We start from the raw sequence: 22,253 nt of genomic DNA, 5'->3' as shown, positions 1-22,253 counted from the left end.
AGAATACTGCCTAATATATTCTTATTAATCTTATTCTCTTATACCCCTGCAGTTCTATGGTGTCTTGTATACATTTGCTCAAAGTACATGCTTATTTTGTTTGAACAGCATTCTGTGTTGAGTGTATAAACAAGAAGAGGTGGATTTACATCTTTTATTAGTTGCATATAGTTACATAGTTAGAAAGGGTTGAAAAAAAAAGACCATCAAGTTCAACCCTTCCAAGTAAACCCAGCACACACAAACCTATACTTACCAATCTATACACTCACATACATAAACTATATATACAACCACTAATACTAACTGTAGATATTAGTATCACAATAGCCTTGGATATTATGCTTGTTCAAGAACTCATCCAGGCCCCTCTTAAAGGCATTAACAGAATCTGCCATTACCACATCTCTAGGAAGGGCATTCCACAACCTCACTGCCCTCACCGTGAAAAACCACCTACGCTGCTTCAAATGGAAACTCCGTCCCTCTATTCTAAAGGGGTGGCCTCTGGTGCATTTCTTGTTTTTATGGGAAAAAAGAACACCCCCTACCTGCCTATAATCCCCTCTAAATGTACTTGTACAGGGTAATCCCCTCGCAAGTGCCTTTTTTTCCAGAGAAAACAACCCCAATATTTATATGTTATCTATGTGTTTGGTGTATACACCCATCTGTTGTACAGCACTATGGCATATGTTGGTGCTCTATAAATACATATTAGTAATAATCATAATGCTAATAACAATTAAGGAAGTTGTGATACATTCAACGTGCATGGTCAAATGCATTGTTTACACCACTTCATTCCTACAGCTATAGAAATTATACAAGGCTTGCATGTATGTGGACAGGGCACATTATATTACTTGGTGAACTTGCACCCTTTATTGTGTTCTGTTATCTAATTTCTGTATTATAGGACCCTTACTCCAAAGAGCTAGTGTCCCCCAAACAGATTCACATGGCCTTGGATAGATAGAGTTGGCTTGGAGGTCAGCAGTTTGGTTCTCAGCAGTGAATGAACTGTCAAAAAGCAACAAGAATTCTTTTTTTTCTCTTTTTTCTCTCATAATAGACTGAAATGAATGGAAGCATTCATAGAAAATGAACAGCATCTTGTGTATTCACAAAATAAAAGATCAAGGCGTTCCTCCGCTAATTGTTGTCCATTCACTGTTTTATACTGTTTAAAGCTGCAATAGGAGTAATATCTTCATCCCTTGATCTTTTTTTCCTATGAGAGCAATGCTTCAGAGGTAAGGTTGGATCCAGGCTCTATAGCTTGTGCAGGGGCACTAATGTAGTGAGCAGTTGTACATGTACTGGGCCCTCATTACTCTTTGCTTATAAAGATGTTCAGGCCAAAGCTTTTTTATGCACTGGAAGTCCACAACAGTCTCATTTCGTTGCTGGTACAGTATTTGCACAGTTTGTATAAATTTAGATTAGTAAAATCCACTAAAGTGTTTTATATTTTTAAAGTAGTAGTATATAACTGTTTACATTATACTAAAATGTAATTAAGACAATTTGTTATTGGTCTTCCTTTTTTTATTGTAATTGTTCTTTCTATGATTTTTTTTTTTTTTTTATTATAAATAACTAGTAATTTTGTTTACACATAATTCCTCTTGGGCTATTTAAAAAATCTCTTTGTAAAAGAAAAATTGTGCCTCAGGTGAACAGATTAAACAGCTATTCATGATGCGGTGATTAAGGACCTTAGGCTCATGCCACACAATGTGTACGGTGTATATTTTTGTCAAGTTAAAAAACACTTGCCTTGAATACACGCCATACGCTCCTACCTGTGCCTGCACCCGAATGAATGGAATACGCTCAGGTGCACCATGTAGCCATTATCCACATAAGAATATGAATAGGTAATTATTAGGATATAAGTGGTCTATTGGTAAAGTTTTCAGAATGTATTTTTCCCCATTAATTGTGTAAACTGATTGCACAAGTAAATTAACTTTTACAAGGTTTTACAAATAGAAGCACCATCTTTGTTCACATAATTATTAACATTCTGCAATTCCAAAAGCCTTTGCCAGAAGTTAATGTGAGATTGTAGGGTTTAATCTTTCTATAAACACAACATTTCTTTGGGATTAGATTACATTACTTTGGTCTCCCTTAGTTTAAAGAGTAATATTTTCATTTTTTACACAAAGCTTCTAACAATGCCAAATTGACAATTTTATATACCGTTTAGGTTTTATTGTATTATGGGGATTCTGTAGCTAAAGCTGCGTGTGACTTTATGGTGCCTCATTTTTCACTGAGCAGTGTGTTGCACCAAAACTATTGCTATGGTGATCTTGCACTGGCTAGCAGGCTACACTCTTCTATGGTTTGCCTCTCACACATCGGATCCATTATGTATCTTCATCTGTAGTAACCGTGGGAGTATTAAGCTGGCCTTACTGTTTGAAATCTTTGCCTGATTTGGCCACCTTCATGCTGGGCCAAATTGGGCTAATCCAGTTGTGTGTTCTGCAGGCCAACAGTCGGATCGTAAAGAGTGCCTGCCCGATGGGATTTCCAAACCTGCCTAATTTTCAACTGACTTTTTCTGAAGAGTCCAAATCGGCAACTTTAACCTGCTAGTGTTTGCCCAGCTTAATAAGTGAATGAAGTTGGTAAAACAGAGCAAGACAACTTTGAGCTACTATGGGGAGCATAGGAAAACGCGTGCATTGACTATCAGTAATTTACCTTAAAGGACATGTCAACCCCAAAAATAATGTTTTGCCTAATAAAATAAAACATAATTGTAAGCAACTTTCCAATATCAATTCATTAAAAATTATTAGTGCTTTAAAAGTTATTTGTAAATGTGATTGCTGTAAGAAAGCAGCATCTGTAAGGTCTGTAAAATCTCCTGGCGTTTGTTACATTGTTTCAAATGCCAGAGCCACCAGGGCAGAGAATAGAAAGCACAGGCAAACACTGATTTTAATAGCAATTATATATACAAATAACTTAAAAACCATTACAAATATGTAATGAATGTATATTGCAATGTTGCTTAGAATTGAGTTTTCTTTTATTAGGCAAAACTTATTTTTGGGGTTGACATGTCCTTTAAAGGATATGTAAGCCCTACATTTTCGTACAATGTATATCAGTTGGGCAGGTCTCCCCCACCCAAATGGCATTATTTGTACTACATATATCCCCTTTGTTTGCCAGCACCATCACATTTTCATAAAACAAATAGCAGCTTTCACCAGCAGCCATTTTTCCTCTGATACATAATCAGTTACATTTAAATTCATCAAGGATCAAGGCTCACACAGGCAGAACTGTCTTTGATAGAAGTTCTACTTTGTTTGAGCACTTTTAATGGTTAAGCTAAGCTCAGGAGAGGCGGTTAGGAGCTGAGTTTCTATGGGAACCAGCTTGGTAGCTGATGGTAATCAGCTTGAAAAAGGAACTAGAATGTTCTGAAAGCTTGCTATGATTATCTTAGTTAACCAATAAAGGTGTCACCTTTATACCACTTTTGTTATTTCTTATTTCAGAAGGGTTACCCTGTAAACATATGGGAACCAGCAATATGCCATCTCTACATTGGCTGCTAGACTAGAGGGTGTGTTTAGTAACCTGAACTTAGAACAACTGAGCATGCCCAGGAGCCAACAGCCAAAGCAAATTCCTGAGGGTGGGGGCCAAGTGGGTTACAGGAGGAGAAGGAAATCCAAGTGACTAAGGGGATGCTGCAGCCTTACTATTAACCTCTGGACAACCAGAGTGGCATGTATTGAAGGATTTCAAAGAGGCTTTTCACTGATTACATTTTTGTGTGTGGGGTTTACATGTCCTTTAATGCCAATAGGAATTGGAAGTTTTATCACCTGAACTGGAGAAGATTTTGTGGAGGCAACAAAATGTCCTATGTACCTGTGTTGTTATTTTTTGCATCCTGCAGTGCTGTGTGGCACAACCTTATTATAATGACTATGCAAAGGATTTCTAACTCTAGTGCATTGCAACTTGGTTTTATCGCATGCTTCATAGTTAAAGAGGTGGGAACATATAATGTGCTGGCCCAGCTTGTTGAAACTGTATTTTCCATTTTGTTGTTTTTTTCTGTTGCTCCATAACTTTTATGTACTCTTCCATTTAACTCTTTTCTTTTTTTTCTAAATAGGTGCTACAGAATATATTAGATACAGAAGGCGAATACTCTAAAGAACTTCAGGACATACTTTCCAACTACCTGCGACATTTGCAAACTAGTGAGAAGTATGTGTTTACGTTAATGCATATTAATATGTAATATTGATATTCTATTTTTAGATAAAGGACTAGGTGTATAAGTAAAAGTGGTGTGATTGTGGACAACTGTAGAGGTCATTTATGAAGTGGTAAGCAGGGTGCAAAGTGCAGCTACATTTTTTTCATGTTACAGTCCACATCGCCTTCTACTTTAGATGATTTTCTGCGGGTCTCTGTGCTTATTTTGGTGCACAGAGACCCGTGACAGCTGTGGGGGAAGTCACTTCATCTAGATTGGAAGGCCGGGTGCAAAGTACTAATGCTTTTTCCTCAGGGGACTTCATCAATGACCCCTTAATAAATGCAGGAAGAATGACCAGACTTCCATGTGGTTGCAGCACCCTCTCACCCATCTCTTTAAATGGTGGCATTATGCATTCAAAAAATGGGTATTGGTCTGGGTGATCTCTCTTGTTTAAATGCCACAAGCAGGGGAGGATTAATCCTGAAAAACAAATGCTTTGGTTTTGCTAATCTCTATTCTGTTTATGATTATATATATATAGTGGCTTGCAAAAGTATTCGGCCCCCTTGAACTTTTCCACATTTTGCCACATTACAGCCACAAACATGAACCAATTTTATTGGAATTCCACGTGAAAGACCAATACAAAGTGGTGTACACGTGAGAAGTGGAACGAAAATCATACATGATTCCAAACATTTTTTACAAATAAATAACTGCAAAGTGGGGTGTGCATAATTATTCAGCCCCCTGAGTCAATACTTTGTAGAACCACCTTTTGCTGCAATTACAGCTGCCAGTCTTTTAGGGTATGTCTCTACCAGCTTTGCACATCTAGAGACTGAAATCTTTGCCCATTCTTCTTTGCAAAACAGCTCCAGCTCAGTCAGATTAGATGGACAGCGTTTGTGAACAGCAGTTTTCAGATCTTGCCACAGATTCTCAATTGGATTTAGATCTGGACTTTGACTGGGCCATTCTGACACATGGATATGTTTTGTTTTAAACCATTCCATTGTTGCCCTGGCTTTATGTTTAGGGTCGTTGTCCTGCTGGAAGGTGAACCTCCGCCCCAGTCTCAAGTCTTTTGCAGACTCCAAGAGGTTTTCTTCCAAGATTGCCCTGTATTTGGCTCCATCCATCTTCCCATCAACTCTGACCAGCTTCCCTGTCCCTGCTGAAGAGAAGCACCCCGAGAGCATGATGCTGCCACCACCATATTTGACAGTGGGGATGGTGTGTTCAGAGTGATGTGCAGTTTTCCGCCACACATAGCGTTTTGCATTTTGGCCAAAAAGTTCCATTTTGGTCTCATCTGACCAGAGCACCTTCTTCCACATGTTTGCTGTGTCCCCCACATGGCTTGTGGCAAACTGCAAACGGGACTTCTTATGGTTTTCTGTTAACAATGGCTTTCTTCTTGCCACTCTTCCATAAAGGCCAACTTTGTGCAGTGCACGACTAATAGTTGTCCTATGGACAGATTCCCCCACCTGAGCTGTAGATCTCTGCAGCTCGTCTGCATTTCTGATCAGCGCTCTCCTTGTTCGGCCTGTTAGGTGGACGGCCTTGTCTTGGTAGGTTTACAGTTGTGCCATACTCCTTCCATTTCTGAATGATCGCTTGAACAGTGCTCCGTGGGATGTTCAAGGCTTTGGAAATCTTTTTGTAGCCTAAGCCTGCTTTAAATTTCTCAATAACTTTATCCCTGACCTGTCTGGTGTGTTCTTTGGACTTCATGGTGTTGTTGCTCCCAATATTCTCTTAGACCAGTGCTGTCCAACTGGCGGCCCGCGGGCCGCATGCGGCCCGCGACCCCCCTCTGTGTGGCCCCCCACCTGTCTGGCTGCTTTGATGGCTTACATTTGAGTAAGCTTTAAATGGTATCAGTACTGAGATTAACTGGCCCCCTGCATGGTTCTCACCTCAGATTCAGCCTGTAATCACCCCCATTGTTCACTTCTTCACACCTCAGACATAGGTACTGTAGGCAGAGTATGGCACATACAGCCAGCATAGGGCAGGTAGAGTATGGCACACACAGGTAGCATAGGTCAGGGAGGGTATGGCACACACAGGAAGGGGAGGGCAGGCAGAGTATGACACACACAGTCAGGGTAGGGCAGGCAGAGTATGGCACACACAGGCAGGGTAGGGCAGGCAGAGTATGGCACACAGAGGCAGCATAAGGAAGGCAGAGTATGGCACACCCAGGCAGGGTAGGGCAGGCATAATATGGCACACACAAGCAGGGTAGGGCAGGCAGAGTGCTGCCTGTGTGTGCCATACTCTGCTAGCCCTATGCTGCTTGTGGGAGGTGAACCTCGCAGGGGTTTGTTGTGGGAGTTTGTTAGCAGTTGGAAATAGCCATTAAATGGTCCCTAAGGTGTGTAATTATGTACTGGGGGTTGCTCTGCTATCCACAGGGGAGGAGGAGGCATATGGAATTTAAGGGTATATCTTAATATGACATAATTCTTTCACATATGAATGATGGTTGATATCCCCACAGCAAGGACCAAGCATTTGGGATTTTGCTGTGCTACCACCATTGTGATAAAATAGGTATGGTTTGAAGTGGGTGTGGTTTCAAAAAGGGGAGTGGTCAAAACTGGCTTCCATTAGCGGCCCTCCACCATGTATGCTAGAGAAATTCCGGCCCTCGGCACCGTAGAAGTTGGACAGCACTGTCTTAGACAATCTCTGAGGCCGTCACAGAGCAGCTGTATTTGTACTGACATTAGATTACACACAGGTACACTCTATTTAGTCATTAGCACTCATCAGGCAATGTCTATGGGCAACTGACTGCAATCAGACCAAAGGGGGCTGAATAATTACGCACACCCCACTTTGCAGTTATTTATTTGTAAAAAATGTTTGGAATCATGTATGATTTTCCTTCCACTTCTCACGTGTACACCACTTTGTATTGGTCTTTCACGTGGAATTCCAATAAAATTGATTCTTGTTTGTGGCTGTAATGTGACAAAATGTGGAAAAATTCAAGGGGGCCGAATACTTTTGCAAGCCACATGTATATATATCTTTCACAGATACTAAATTACTAAAGAATCATAGGACCAGGGAATGTGAATTAATCAATCAATCCCCCCTTTTCTATATACTTGTCTTCTTTAATGAAATCAGAAACATGTGTAGACACAGGGAGACCTGGAAGTCGAACCTCCTCAAGGCAGGTGTTAATTCCAGAGCTCTCTTCCATACTTTGCAACTTGCGCACATATTGTCGCAAGGCAGGTATCAAGGAGAATATGTTGATGCAAGTACCTTTTATGAACAGAGTTTGCATGGATACAATAGCACTCTCTTAACAAATACTTTTTTAATTTCAGATTAAGCCCCACAAATATCTCTTATTTATTGGGTAATCTGGAAGAGATATGTGCTTTTCAGCAGATACTGGTACAGTCATTAGAAGAATGCACCAAGTAAGTTATTTGTGCAGTTTTTTCTGCTTTGGATATTTTTCCTGACATTCTTGCATTTTGATTTTTGTATAAATAGGACATAGAAGATGATTGCAGTGCTATCTGGTAGGAGGCAATACATGACTGCCAATACTTTCTATTCTTTTTATGACATAAACTTAACTGTAGACCTGATTGTCTGTCTGTCCTTCTATAAAAACCACAGGGATATATCAGTAAAAAAATAAATGTAGTGTGCAGGTCTGCTTTTGTAGCTAACAAAATATGTCTCTAAATAAAAAAACCAAAAACCTAGGATATGCAGAAATAGATAGTGAGAAATAATTTTAAATGCAGTTTTGGAAGTCCAACACTCTTAAGTACACAGTATATATGGTTAGTAAGGTTCCTAAATTATACAGGTCAAAAACCCACAGCTATATAATTACAGTCTATCAATACCTGGATGAATTAAAACCTCATGGGCATAAGCCTCTAATGCAACAGATAAAAATAGAATGCTTTTTCTTGTGTAAAAGGTTAAATGAAATTATCCTTGTAATTTCAGAGTACTGCACTGCATTGTTTAACAAATCTCAAAAACAGATTTGTTTAATCTAACAAAAGCCAGCACATTTAAAAAAAACAAAACAAAAAAAAACATTGTTTACTTTTTCATCACTCTACTTCTTCACTGGTACACTAAGGGGCAGATTTACTAATACACGAATGGTCCGAAGGCGTCCAAATGCGTTTTTTTTCGTAATGAACGGTATTTTTGCGACTTTTTCTTATGTTCCACGACTTTTTCAGATATTTTCCGCGACTTTTTCGTCGGCGTCGCAAAAAAATCGGATTGGTTTTTCCGCCGTTTACAATCGCTCAATACGAAGAAATTGCGACGGTGACAAAATAGTCGCGCAAAATACGATAAAGTCGCGACAAATACGAACAAGTTGCGACGGTGACGAAAACGGTGACATTTTAGTTTCCAATCCGAATTTTTCCCTTTCGGGATTCGGATTCGTGGATTAGTAAATCTCCCCCTAAAACTATGTATTTGCTCACCTCCATGCTGTTGTGTTAATTGTTAGTGATGTTAATACAGAAAAACTAATTACAAATCGCTTTGAGTTTATGGCAGTTACAGAGGAAAAAATAGGACAATAATCGACCGTTATGGGATCCATTATCTGGAGACCAGTCATCCCGAAAGCTCCTCATTGCGGGAAGGCCATTCCCATTTTTATCAAATAATTCAAATTTAAACCTTATTATTTTGCCTTTATTGGAGGCAAAAAATCCTATTGGGGTTATTTGAAGAGAAGGAAAGGTCGAATCACTGGGGTGCGCCAAAATGTTAGGCACCCCCCCAGCGATTGCATTCAGAGGCTGGTGCTCCTGTTAGCAAAAAAACGCACCAGCCCAGGGCACATGCAGGCAAACAAACCTCTTATGTCTTTTTTCTTTGTGCCGGCCGTGCATTTGCCACTAAAAAAGCAGCAGACTCTACTGCTCATTAATGGGCCCCCCAGGATCTCCGCAAAAGCAGAAGAAAGGAAGAGGATTGCTCACCTGCATGTACCCTGGGCTGGTGTGATTTTCTGCTAATAAGACAACAAACATTCTGAATATGTATTTGCATCTACCGGTAATAGCAAACCCAGTAAGCAGCTCCACCTTGTGGTGTTTTGTGAACTTTACAGAAGGGCATTATTGCTGCAGCACAGTACTGTTTGTTTTGTGAGCCTGAAATGTTAGCAGTTTGTTTTCAGCCCTTTTGAGCTGTCTTCTGATAGCAGAATATGTTATCAGTCACACAGGAAATCAGATGGAAGGGGCTATGGGGATGTTATTTAGCAACACATAAAAGAGGTTAAGCAGGATAAGCAATATAGTAAGGGTATAGATTTATAGACACTGGGCAAAGTAATTGTTCTTTATAGTAGTAGTTCTGCATATGCAAAATTTTGTCTGCAGTGTTCATCCCAGTAAGCACTCCAGCTCCAAACTTAGACAATACAAATGACGATCTCTGTTAACTAATTTGCTTTGAAAAAAAAAAAAAAAAAAAGTGCTTTCCTGTGACTTCATGTCCAGGGTTCGGGGCCCAACTGCGGGTAATAGGTCCAATCGGCCCAAGGCCAGCCCTGGTCCCATGTAGGCTGCCAGTCCACGTTAAAATTAAATTTGCACTATGTTAACTATTAAAAATGTAGTGCGTTATATTTCTTATGACCTCATATAAAGGGTCATTTTTCCAAATCCACCCAGGCATACATGCAAGACTGCTAAGGAATAAAAGATAGTGTCCCTCATTCAGGCAGCATTCAGCATCTCTGCTGGACAGTAAAGGCAGGGCCCTATTGCAGCCTTTGCCCTCTGCCATTCCCTAACTTGCATGTCTGAATTATGCTAATGTAAGAGGATGGATAGAAGATGGGACCACTGGCCCCTCTTTAGTAGAGTGCTACTGATTGCAAACCATGCCTGCAGTAGCATGCACTGTCTAACTAACCACTCACTGCATCTGAAATTCTGTGTGTAAGGAAGCTGCAAATCAAATGCATCAACCAACTTCTCAGCAAAGCAAAACAGTTTTTAAACTGGTTATTTATTTATTTATTTAACTTTGTTATGGGGAGTTATGTTTGTTTTTAACAGATATGGATCACAACATCTCTTTAACCATCACTAACCTGGTCCTCAGAGATTGAACTAGTTGACTCCATTAGTCTGAAGATAAATGTACATAATTACATATATGCATAGAAATCTCAAAAGCAGGCCTTTTTATGTATTTTTGTGCATTTGTTATTCAGTTGCTATTTATAGTCTGTTCCATTTGTACACTCAACAGCAATAACAGTAATAGAGAGTCAAATGTAAACATATGCTATATAATTTGCACTGCATTTTTCATTTTCTAGGCAACTTGTGCATAATTATTTGTTTGCACTGTAGGAGAAGAGAAGGAAGCTTATGTGTTTAGGAGTAGAACTAGGAACTCTGCTGTGAGTGTAATCATATTACCCATGACCTGACCATGAAATTCCACAATAATTGTGACAAGCAGTGCTTAGTAGCTGCACATAAAACCACTGAAGGAACACACCATTGGTGTTGCTGAAACTTGGTTGAATGAGTCTCATGACTGGGCAGTCAATATTGGGGGGTATACATTGTTTCGGAGGGACAGGGGCAATAGAAAAGGAGGAGGAGTGTGTCTGTTCATTAAGCACGACTTAAAAGCAAATATTAAGGAGGAAGTTATGGGGGGAACAGAGGGAGCTGAATCCTTATGGGTTGAGCTTCTCACAGATAGTAAAGAATCTACCAAACTAATTGTAGGGGTATGCTATAGACCCCCTAATGTAAGCGAAGAGGAGGAGGCCCAGCTCCTGTTGCAAATAGAAAAGGCTGCTAGTTTGGGGCAAGTGATAATAATGGGGGATTTTAATTACCCTGATATTGACTGGGGCAATAGTACTGCCAGGACAGTAAATGGGAACAAGTTTATAAACTTGCTGCATGACAACTTTATGTCACAGGTTGTTGAGGAGCCAACCAGGAACCATGCTATACTAGATCTAGTGATCTCTAATGACCCAGAACGTATAGCAAATGTGCAAGTGGTTGAACCCCTGGGTAATAGTGACCATAATGTTATTTCATTTGATGTTTGGTGCAGGAAACAAATTTACACGGGGGCAACAAAGACACTGAATTTTAGGAAGGCAAATTTTAGCTCCTTAAGGGCAGCGCTTCAGGGCATAGATTGGGGCATTATGTTTTCTGATAAAAACACAGAGCAGAAATGGTTGTCATTTAAAATGATATTAAATCATTACTGTTCTCAATTCATTCCATTAATAAGAAAAAGTAGAAGTGTTAAGAATCACCCTATGTGGCTTAACTCTGAGGTAAAGAAGTTAATAGGGAGAAAAAGGAAAGCTTTTAAGAAATATAAGTCAGAGGGGACAGTAGCTGCGTTTAATGAATATAAACACTATAATAAGTGTTGTAAAACAGCAATCCGGAAGGCAAAGATAGAAAATGAGGAGCGCATCGCGGCCGAGGCCAAGACTAACCCCAAAAAGTTTTTTAAGTATATTAATAGTAAAAAGATGCAGGTTGAGGGTGTGGCCCCATTGAGTTATAGTAACAATATGGTTACAGCGGATACAGAAAAGGCAGATGTGCTTAACCAGTTCTTTTCTTCTGTGTATACAGTAGAGGAGCCAGTGGGCCAAGTCCCACCCAATAGCTTCACTGTTGCCTCAGCTCCAACTATACAGTGGTTGGCACAGGATATGGTGCTTAAAGGGTTACACACGATAAATGTAAACAAGGCACCGGGGCCAGATGGAATACACCCTCGGGTACTGAGAGAGCTAGGGGCAGAATTGCAGTGGCCCTTGTTTCTGATATTCTCAGACTCTCTTTCATCAGGTATGGTACCTAGGGATTGGAAGAAGGCGAATGTCATTCCCATATTTAAAAAGGGAGTAAGATCTCAGCCTGGCAATTATAGGCCTGTAAGTTTGACATCCGTGGTGGGCAAGTTATTTGAAGGCTTGTTAAGGGATCACATTCAAAATTATGTAGTGGAGAATGGCATTATGAGCAGTAATCAGCATGGCTTTATGAAGGACAGGTCATGTCAGACTAATTTAATTGCTTTTTATGATGAGGTAAGTAAGAAGCTGGACAGTGGGGATGCAGTAGATATAATCTATTTGGATTTTGCCAAAGCATTTGATACCGTTCCCCACAAACGACTGCTTTCTAAGCTAAGGTCTATTGGTCTTAGTGAAGTCGTTTGCACATGGATAGAAAACTGGCTACAGGATCGGGTACATAGGGTGGTTGTTAATGGCACATTCTCTACTTGGAGTAAGGTTCTCAGTGGGGTCCCTCAGGGTTCTGTACTGGGTCCACTTTTGTTTAATTTGTTCATAAATGACTTAGGGGAGGGTATTATGAGTAATGTATCAGTGTTTGCAGATGACACAAAACTCTGCAGACCAGTCAATTCTATCCAGGATGTGACATCCCTGCAGCAGGATCTTGACCAACTGGCAATCTGGGCAGCTAAGTGGCAGATGAGATTTAATGTGGATAAATGTAAGGTCATGCACCTGGGATGTAAAAATATGCAAGCCCCGTATACCCTTAATGGGACTGCACTTGGCAAATCCATAATGGAGAAGGACCTTGGAGTCCTTGTAGATAATAAACTTGGCTGTAGCAAGCAATGCCAGGCAGCAGCTGCAAGGGCAAACAAGGTTTTGAGCTGTATTAAAAGGGGTATAGATTCACGGGAGGAGGGGGTTATTCTTCCCCTTTACAGAGCGCTGGTAAGGCCCCATCTAGAATATGCTGTTCAGTTTTGGTCTCCAGTGCTCAAACGGGACATTATTGAGTTAGAGAGGGTCCAGAGAAGGGCAACTAAGCTGGTAAAGGGTATGGAAAGTCTCAGTTATGAAGAAAGACTGGCCAAGTTGGGTCTGTTTACACTGGAGAAGAGGCGCTTAAGAGGTGACATGATAACTATGTATAAATATATAAAGGGATCATATAATAACCTTTCTAATGTTTTATTTACCAGTAGGTCCTTCCAACGGACACGAGGGCACCCACTCCGTTTAGAAGAAGGGAGGTTCCATTTAAATATTCGGAAAGGATTTTTTACAGTGAGAGCTGTGAAGTTGTGGAATTCCCTCCCCGAATCAGTCGTACTGGCTGATACATTATATAGCTTTAAGAAGGGGCTGGATGGATTCTTAGCAAGTGAGGGAATACACGGTTATGGGAGATAGCTCTTAGTACAAGTTGATCCAGGGACTGGTCCGATTGCCATCTTGGAGTCAGGAAGGAATTTTTTCCCCTCTGAGGCAAATTAGAGAGGTTTCAGATGGGGTTTTTTGCCTTCCTCTGGATCAACTTGTAGTTAGGCAGGTTAGGTATAGGCATTATGGTTGAACTTGATGGACGTATGTCTTTATTCAACCCAACTTACTATGTTACTATGTTACTATGTTACAGGTTGTAGTAGCTTTCAGACATTCCATGCGACACAATTTGAATCAAACCCCAAGGTTGATTTTTCATTTGGCATCACTTCTGCCATGAGTGCTGCAGCCTTCAAAGGTAAAAGCAGCATTAGGAGTGGTTTTGATCCACTTTAGCTCCAATTAACTTTGAATCAGTTGGTTAAGTTAAATTGTGAACTTGAGGACTCATTTATGCGCTGAAAACAAATTGAGATGTACTATTTTCATGGTATAGGCAGCAGTAAGAAATAGTACAAGACTTGTATTACTGCACAGATAAACCCCCTGCATAATGAACTCCTTCTTACAACAAAGGAGGGAGGAAGGAGGTTGTATATTGGTAATCTAATTATGTACCTTGCAATTATGAAATATGGAGTAGCTTCAATCACAGTGTTTGCCCTGTTTAGCTAATAAAAAATGCACTGAACTCATTTTCTACAAATGGGCTACAAAAATAGACAATGCTAATCATTTATTGATAATTGTCTCTAAGTGTGTTTTAGCAGAGGCAATTCTCAGTATTGTCTATGACAGGGTATTTTCTGGCATTTAGTAGCCGTTACAAGTAGCTACGACTAAGTAGCTCTGTGTGTCTTTTCCCTTAGTATGTTATAGAATGTCTTATTCCTAGCAACTTTGAAATTGGTCTTCATTATTTATTCTTTATAGTTTTTTTTAATTATTTGCCTTCCCCTTCTACCCTTTTTTGAGCTTTCAAAACTCTTGCTTTGTGAGGCTACAATGTTATTGTTACTTTTTATTAATTATTTTTCTGTTTAGTCCCCCTCCTGTATGTATTCTAGTCTTTTATTTAAACCACTGCCTGGTTGCTAGGGAAAATAAGACTGTAGCAACTAGATAGCTGCTAAAATGCCAAATTAGAGCGCTGCTGAACAAAAAGCTAAATAACTGGATCCATAAAAAAGACCAATTACATCCATATGGTATAGGACACCAGCTTTGCTCTATAAATTTAAGGTATAAGCGACAGACACATGCTGGAGATGCGATATGGGCACAGGGAACCTAACACATATATGGTATACTTGCCCAAACATACAAGACTACTGGACCCAAATAAAGGAGAAATGCGCAGAAATAATCAATGAACCAGTATCGCTAGATATGCAAGCACTAATTCTTTTCCACAAGTACGAACCAAAAGAAAACTCTAAAAAATACCTATTACTTCAACTACTACTAGCAGCGAAAGCCCTTATTCCAATGAATTTGGAGAAAAGAGAACCCCCCCAACAATAGTGAGATGGTACCAAATAATAAATGAAATATGCCTGATGGAAGACCTAACATCATCCATTCATAATAAATACTTAGAATTCACAGCAATATGGCTCCCCTGGAAGGAATGTATTGGGAAAAGTGGAGGATAGGGGACCCTAAGACCCCAACCTAAGGTAGGGGACTAAAAAACAAAAAAGGAAAACGACATCCATAAACTTATATGGCAAAAAAAGAGGGAATTATATAGTAAAAATATAGGCACTTACCAGGATCCACAATAACTTGGAAGTAGATACCTAAGGAAGGGAAAAATAGAGAAAAGACAGTAAATCGTACAAAACTGTAACACTTTGAGCGAGAAAGGGCGAATATTATGTTACCTATGCTAAGGGGCACATTTACTAACCCACGAACGGGCCGAATGCGTCCGAATGCGTTTTCTTTCGTAATGATCGGTATTTTGCAATTTTTCGCGACTTTTTCGTAGCCATTCCGAATGTTTCGCAAGCTTTCGCGCTGAGTACGAAAGATTCGGATTCATTCAAGCTTCAGTATGGTGACTTTCCTTGGGCCAGGTTGGAGCTGCAGGGTGCCATTGAGTCTTATGGGTGGAGGTTTCTAAAATCATGCTAAGTCTGAAAGTTTCGGCCACCGCTTACGAGCGTTCAATACGAAAAAGTCGCGACAAGATACGAGCGAATCGTAATGGCTACAAAAAAGTCGCGACTTTTCGCGCAAGTTGTAATGGTTACGAAAAAGTCACGACAATTTCCGAAAAGTCGTAAAGGCGACGAAAAAAATACGAAAAAGTCACAAAATGTTCGTTTTCCAATCGGAATTTTTCCAATTCGAATTCGTGTCTTAGTAAATCAGCCCCTAAATGTTGATAAGTTTCCTTTTCTTTGTCTTCTTTTTTTTTTTTTTTTTCTTCTTTTCTTTATTTCGATGGTAATAACCATGCAAAACAAACTAAAGATACAACTTTATATAAGTGTACTTAAGTAAATGTTAAGCACAATGTCACAATTTATGTAACAAATGTATAAGAATTCAAAACAAAATGGATAAAGTACCTTTATATGTCTGTGAAAATGTAAATGCTCATACTTGATACCACAAAATAAAAGTTGAATAAATAAAAAAAAAAGACCAATCACAAAATAACAACATCATACTAAAAGGTCATTTAAAGGTGAACAACCCCTTTAAGTAAAGGATAAAATACTTGTGTGTTCCATAACCTGATATATATTCAGAAATAGAGGTGATATAATTCCTCAGTGGATGAATAGATACATTGTGCATGGCATCTTCAGTCCAGTCCTACTTAATTGCTGTCTGTCTGTCTCAAATATATAAAAGGGAATAAATGCACATTCATTTTGATGCTAAGGATCAAGCACTGGTCTCATAGCCAGAATTTTCATGCTTTGTCTGCACATTGCACATTATCTATAGTAACCATTCTTTTCCCCGCTGAAAAGTTTGTCACTGAGTTATACTTTGTCACTAATCATTAGTTTTTTTTTTATAGGGCAACAAATGTTATATTTTAAATACTTTAAAATACTTTTTTTTGTTTGATCCTTCTAAATACTTCCCTACAGCATTTGACTGTACAATTCTCTGTACTGTACAATAACTTTTGCTAAACTGTAATACAGTTCCCTTTAACATGTGTTCACTCTTAGGCCTGGGCTTGAAAGTAAAATTCCAAATATGCCCTCTGATGTCAGACACTCACTGACAATGACTTTGGTAAGCAATGCCCAGTGCTTTGTCTTTGGGGTTGACAATCATCTGACTGATAGATTGCGCCTAAATACTTGGCCACACAGCCTAGAGTAGTGACTTTTGCCCTTACCTCAGCCGAGATGGCATTGGGAGTTAATGTTTTGTAATTCCTACCCCACTGTCCTTAACAAAAAAGAAAAGATAAAAAAAAAGTTGCCGTATAACAGCAACGATATTAAAAAAATGCAATAAATTCAAAACTGCCATAAAACGCTTGTTAACAAACAATATTTTTGGTTTGATTTAAATATAGAAATAACCACCTTTAACACTTCTCACCCACTGTGATATTATGACAGGTCAGGTTAACTCTAAATGCAGCCCTGAGTGGGACACTTATTACAGTGATCAAACCTTTCTTCTTGACTTTCATTGTTTTTATGTTCTAGGTTACCAGAAGGGCAACAGAGGGTTGGGGGATGTTTTATGAGTCTGATGCCACAAATGAAGAGTCTGTACATTGCCTATTGTGCCAATCATCCTTCCGCAGTTAATGTCCTCACACAACACAGGTAGGTGTTCTTCCTAATGCTGTGTAAGGTGTCAGAGCCACAGACATTCACTCACCTGCCCATGCTATTCCTTATTCCATGTAGACATCATATAAGGTAATGGAGGACACCTGACACTGCAGGGCTTTGCTGCAAATAGTGTTTAATAGTGTGTTCCACTACATGTTTTGGGCAAAGCACTACATGCAATTAGTGCTACAACAGGAGCACAGGAGTGATAGCCTGCTTGAATGAGGTAGCTGAACTGGAATACTGGACTTGGAAAGATTTTTGCTATTCCTTATTCCATTGTACTTAGCATTATATGTTTTGCAAGTGAGCATAAAAATGAAACCAAGTTGACTTACAGGTTAGCATTGTTCTACGCAATATTACTAAATAATGCATACTTACCTCTTACTGAAATTAGCTCTGCCCATTTATAGTTTTGTCCTTTTGTTTACCTAATAAAAATTGTTTTAAGGCAGAATATTTAAGAGGTTTTTTGTAACCGGATATCTGTAACCGGTGACTTGCCGGCTGTTGCTGAGAAACAACTCCTAGCATCCTGGGTCATCATAATCTAGTCAATTCCAAATTTGCACTCTACACACACACACCCTCACTTTCCATTGATGATTCTCAGCTTGGGGCTGCCTCTTGCCATGCTTTAGTGCATGAAGAAAGTGTTAGTCTCTTTGCAGTTGATAGAAGTTGATTGTTTTAGGTCCCATACATTGTTTTTCTGAGAATGTATTACATTTGTGCATATTTTTACAATTATTACAAAGTAAGACGAGTAAACAAGTAGATTTCATCATAAAACATGGCTTCCTGACTTCTGGCTTTCTTATCTGCACCAGTTACGCAACCTTCACTTTTTCTTTATTCTTATTGCTGCATATTGCTGTTTTAGAGATGCTGTTATTCAGAAACAGACAGGTGCCTATTACAGACTGAAGCAACCCAACAGTTCTTAATGGATTAAAACTGCAGCCTCCTGGTGCACCCTATATAGTTGTTATTGGGGATGCAAATGGACAACAACAGCTTAATATTATTTATAAAAGTGTGTTTTCATTATAATGAGTTGCTTACTCTGGGAATCTGTATCATCATCAGGCTGTTATACTGTGTCCTCTCAGCTGAATGGATAGGGTTTTTTTTACAATACTAAATGAAATCATTCAGCAGAGAAGAGCTCGGCAGACCTGATCCTGACTGGCACAGCTTCCAAATGCTGGCCAAGACTAAGTTACTTACACTCTTGCATGATAGAGGCCAGAGAGAACAGGCAGTATTTTGCCTCTTTCTGCCCCCATAGCATGGCCTGCTCCAATGATAAATGACCACCATTTCTTTTTTTTTTTGAGTGTAATTTCAATTTCGGCTCTTGTGTTATGTTGCCACTTTATAAATCCTTGATGAGAATGAAACAATTGCCACAACTTTAGTTCCAGACACAAAAAAAGGTAAATGAAAAAAAAAAAACCACACAGCAGGGGCGGATTAATAACAGATAAATAGATTATTAGTTATAAAATATATGATATCATGGTGCTAACAATATTATTGCTCTGTGTGTTTTGGTCGTTATTGCTCAGTGTGTTTTGGTCCAGTGCTTGACTAACTGGCCTATTCTGAAGAAGTATTTCCCTTACTTTGCCAGCAGTTAGCAATTTATCAGAAAAGGCAAGTGTTGGGTTGGGTTTTGTTTGTGAAATACTAAATAATGTTTTACTTGCACAGTGTTTATAAGTTTTCCCACCAGTGTTTGAGCACTAGACAAAGAAAAAGCATATATCGTATGTGTGGAGAAGTCATTGCTCAGCAGAAAGTTCCACTGTCAAGAGCATGTTTCCTAGCACTAAGTTAACAATAGCCCTGTGAAGGTGTAGGGCCTGCTTACCAAGATAATGTTGGAATTCCTGTGGGTGACAAGAACAGTCCAGCTATTCTGTATCTTGGGATGCATTTACATTGCATAGGGGAATTAGCAGCATGTTTTTCTCTGTGTTCAAAGGAAGCAGCATGCAGTTTAATATACTTCCCCCTCCTATTCTGTGGCATATTTAACCCATTTTGTTTTATTATTCCACCCCACTCACTAAATGATAATAAGGGGCAGATTTTGTTTGTTGTGTCATTTGCAATGTATGAGTGGTCAGTGAATTTTCTAACTAAGCACCTAAGCCCCCAAATAAAAAGCCTAGACTATTAGGCAATTACGAAGGATCTAAAAATCTTATAGCTTAATACAGGAAATTATCTGTGGGTGTGTATTTTTTTAAGTGTTTAGAGATTTGTACTTTAATCATTGGTGTACAACTGTTTACATGCAAAGGGACAATTATTTCTAATGCTGCATTTGAGGGCTGGGTTGTGTTCAAATATTTATGTCTGTGTTATACACTGAAGTCGAAGTAACGAGATTTAGAAACAATGTAGAAACCGCAGTACTTCAGTCTGCAGTTCACCTTTTATTGGTGCATATCACGACTGACATGTTTCGGGAACTTGTCCCTTTTTTCACTTGAAAAATGGACAAGTTCCCGAAACATGTTGTGATATGCACCAATAATAGATATATTGCAGACTGAAGTATTGCAGTTTCTGTGTTGTTCCTAAATCTCATTGTACAGTTGTTATCACACTGTGGATGGTGTGTGTTGAAACTGCGGAAAAAAGACAATATCTTGAAATTCACTTATTCTTACTCATACACTAAAGTCTACTGAGCCCTTGAGCAATCTTGACATGAGTTTTTCAGATAACGGGTTTCATACAACCTATTTTCTTAAAAGGTTGAGACACTATGTAAAATAAGAATAGGATGCAACCAATATTCGATTGCAGCAAAGACAACAGACCAAATGTTCAAACTGAAAAATGCTACCTAATAAATGTTTTCAAATCCTTGCATTCTGTTTTGTTTATTACAGCGTGTCCCAATTTCTTTGGAAAGGGGGTTGAACTTGTACAACCTTTCAGTGGCCAAGCACAAACACATTTTATGGTTTGAATTACTAAAAATAATTAAAGGGCCATTAACTATAAATTGAAAATAATTTATTTACTTTTGATCTTGTCCATGGCACCTGTTGCTAATAAACATGCAGAGCTGCACAGATCAAATTGAAAATCAAAAATGTAAGATCCATGCGGCTGGTAATGTTTTTTTCTGCTACCCGTGCTAGCAGAGATCTATCGCAGGCGACTAACTTGCTCCGTGGGACATAAGCCTAAGTGCTTATATTTTGCTTTTACCATGTAACTAACGCATACTAGCTAAAGCTGTTGTGCTGCTGTTTTTTTTTTTTAATCTATTTACTGTTGTGGCAAGTGAGCGAGAAGCAACTAATCACACCCTTGCTACAACCAGTAACTTTGTTTCCCATCAAAGAAATGAAAAATTTAGCAATGTGTTTGAAAATTCACCTGCTCATACCTGGTGGAATTTATATTATCAGTAATAAAAATATAAGAGTAGGGAAAATGGTGAGAATGCCTACAAATTTGTAGCACCCTGCAAAGTTTTTGACAAAGTGGGAACTTCATGTATTAATTTATTTTGTTTTAACTGTGGAGACAAAGCATGAGCTATAAAACGGAAATAAAGTGCATTCCTTGTGCACAGTGATAGTGGATCTCAACTAGTAAAGGCCTCTTGTAGCTGAGATGAGGGAGGTCATTTTTTTTCTTGTAAATTGGTAGTTAATAGAAATCCTAAACCAAATTATCTTTATTGGGCTCAGCTGCTGAAAGTGATAATGCATGTTTGCACTGCATGCCATTATCTTAAGGTAAGTGTATCAAGTCAAAGCTTGATTCATCCCTGACAACTGGAGCATGGATAACCGAGTAAGGAGCTCTTTGTCTGTCCCGCTCACTGCCTCCCCTGAGCTGGCTTTTATGCACAAGGGGTGATGTCATTCTACCATCAGCAGCCCAGAGAAAGGAGTCCCAGCCTTCTAGTTCTAAGGACACAAAAACCCATCCAGCAAGTGTACAGCAGCATAGCGACTTTGAGCAGATCGTACAATGCGGTGCCTGTGTGCCGTCCTGAGACCTGTCAGTGCTGAAAGCTCCTGCTCTATTTATTACAAACAGAGATCAACATCAGAAGTGTGAGTCATACCAGCATTTTCTATAAAGTAGTCTTCTTTCTGAGTTAGCCATTGCTCCTACCTCTTTGCTAACGGCTCTCCTAGTGAGCCATCTGTCTAAAAGAGATGTAATTGGATTACATCTTAGGCTAAGGTCATACACGCACAGTAGGGTAGGATGGAGAAGGCAGAATATAAACTGTTGTGTTGTGCTAAACTGAATTTAGTTTACGTCTTAGCAACTCACCTCCTTTGTATTAGAAAAATATCTAGTTATCACTACAGCATTAATATTACAATGCTAATAAATAAATTAGGGTGGGTTTGTGATTATTGTTTGCTATGATACATATAAACCTTCATTGGCATAGGAGCTTTAGTAACTTTCTTTAGTAATTTATTTACACAACAGGCATGATCTGTGCAGTGTCTGATTGGCACTCTTAATATATGCTGCCTTTTGTCTCACCTTATGGTCATAGTTTTATAGGTTTGTGTGCTGTTAGATTGCTAGAAACTGGCTAACTAGTGATTTCTTAACCTATTTTATGGTGATACCTCAAATCTTCTGCTTGTGTTTGATGGGGTAGTTGTTGGGGTCTTTATAAATAAAGCTTGTGTTGGGTCTTTGTGCTAGGGCTTATTGTGTGTCCTACTGCTTACAATGCCTGTCAGCCGAATGCAGAGATGTACTGCATAGCACGTACAGCTATTAGAACAGTTTTATAAAAGAACTTTTGTCCTATTTTGTACAGCTGGGAACACAGAATCCTTATAATTTTGTTGCCCCCTTTTCAGAGATAACTGGGCTTCTGTCACCGTGAAGAAGTCAACACCAAGGACCTAGAAATGTCCCCTTTTCTGTCATTTGCTGCATT

General features: G+C 39.1%; 1 protein-coding gene across 4 annotated transcripts in view; it reads left to right on the top strand.

The window, feature by feature from the left end:
- arhgef7 (Rho guanine nucleotide exchange factor 7) overlaps window positions 1-22,253 on the top strand; it is a 98,997-nt gene that overhangs the window by 41,843 nt on the left and 34,901 nt on the right. For all 4 annotated transcript variants that reach the window (XM_004911991.4, XM_012957889.3, XM_012957891.3 and 1 more), the window contains exons 7-9: window positions 4,160-4,254; window positions 7,609-7,704; window positions 17,168-17,290. In XM_004911991.4, the coding sequence (XP_004912048.1) occupies window positions 4,160-4,254; window positions 7,609-7,704; window positions 17,168-17,290 (314 nt within the window). The remainder of the gene's footprint in view (window positions 1-4,159; window positions 4,255-7,608; window positions 7,705-17,167; window positions 17,291-22,253) is intronic.

The sequence above is a fragment of the Xenopus tropicalis genome, chromosome 2 (genome assembly GCF_000004195.4).
Source record: "Xenopus tropicalis strain Nigerian chromosome 2, UCB_Xtro_10.0, whole genome shotgun sequence".
NCBI lineage: Eukaryota > Metazoa > Chordata > Amphibia > Anura > Pipidae > Xenopus > Xenopus tropicalis.
Note: the sequence above shows the minus strand (reverse complement) of the source record. Positions and strands in the feature narration are given on the sequence as shown.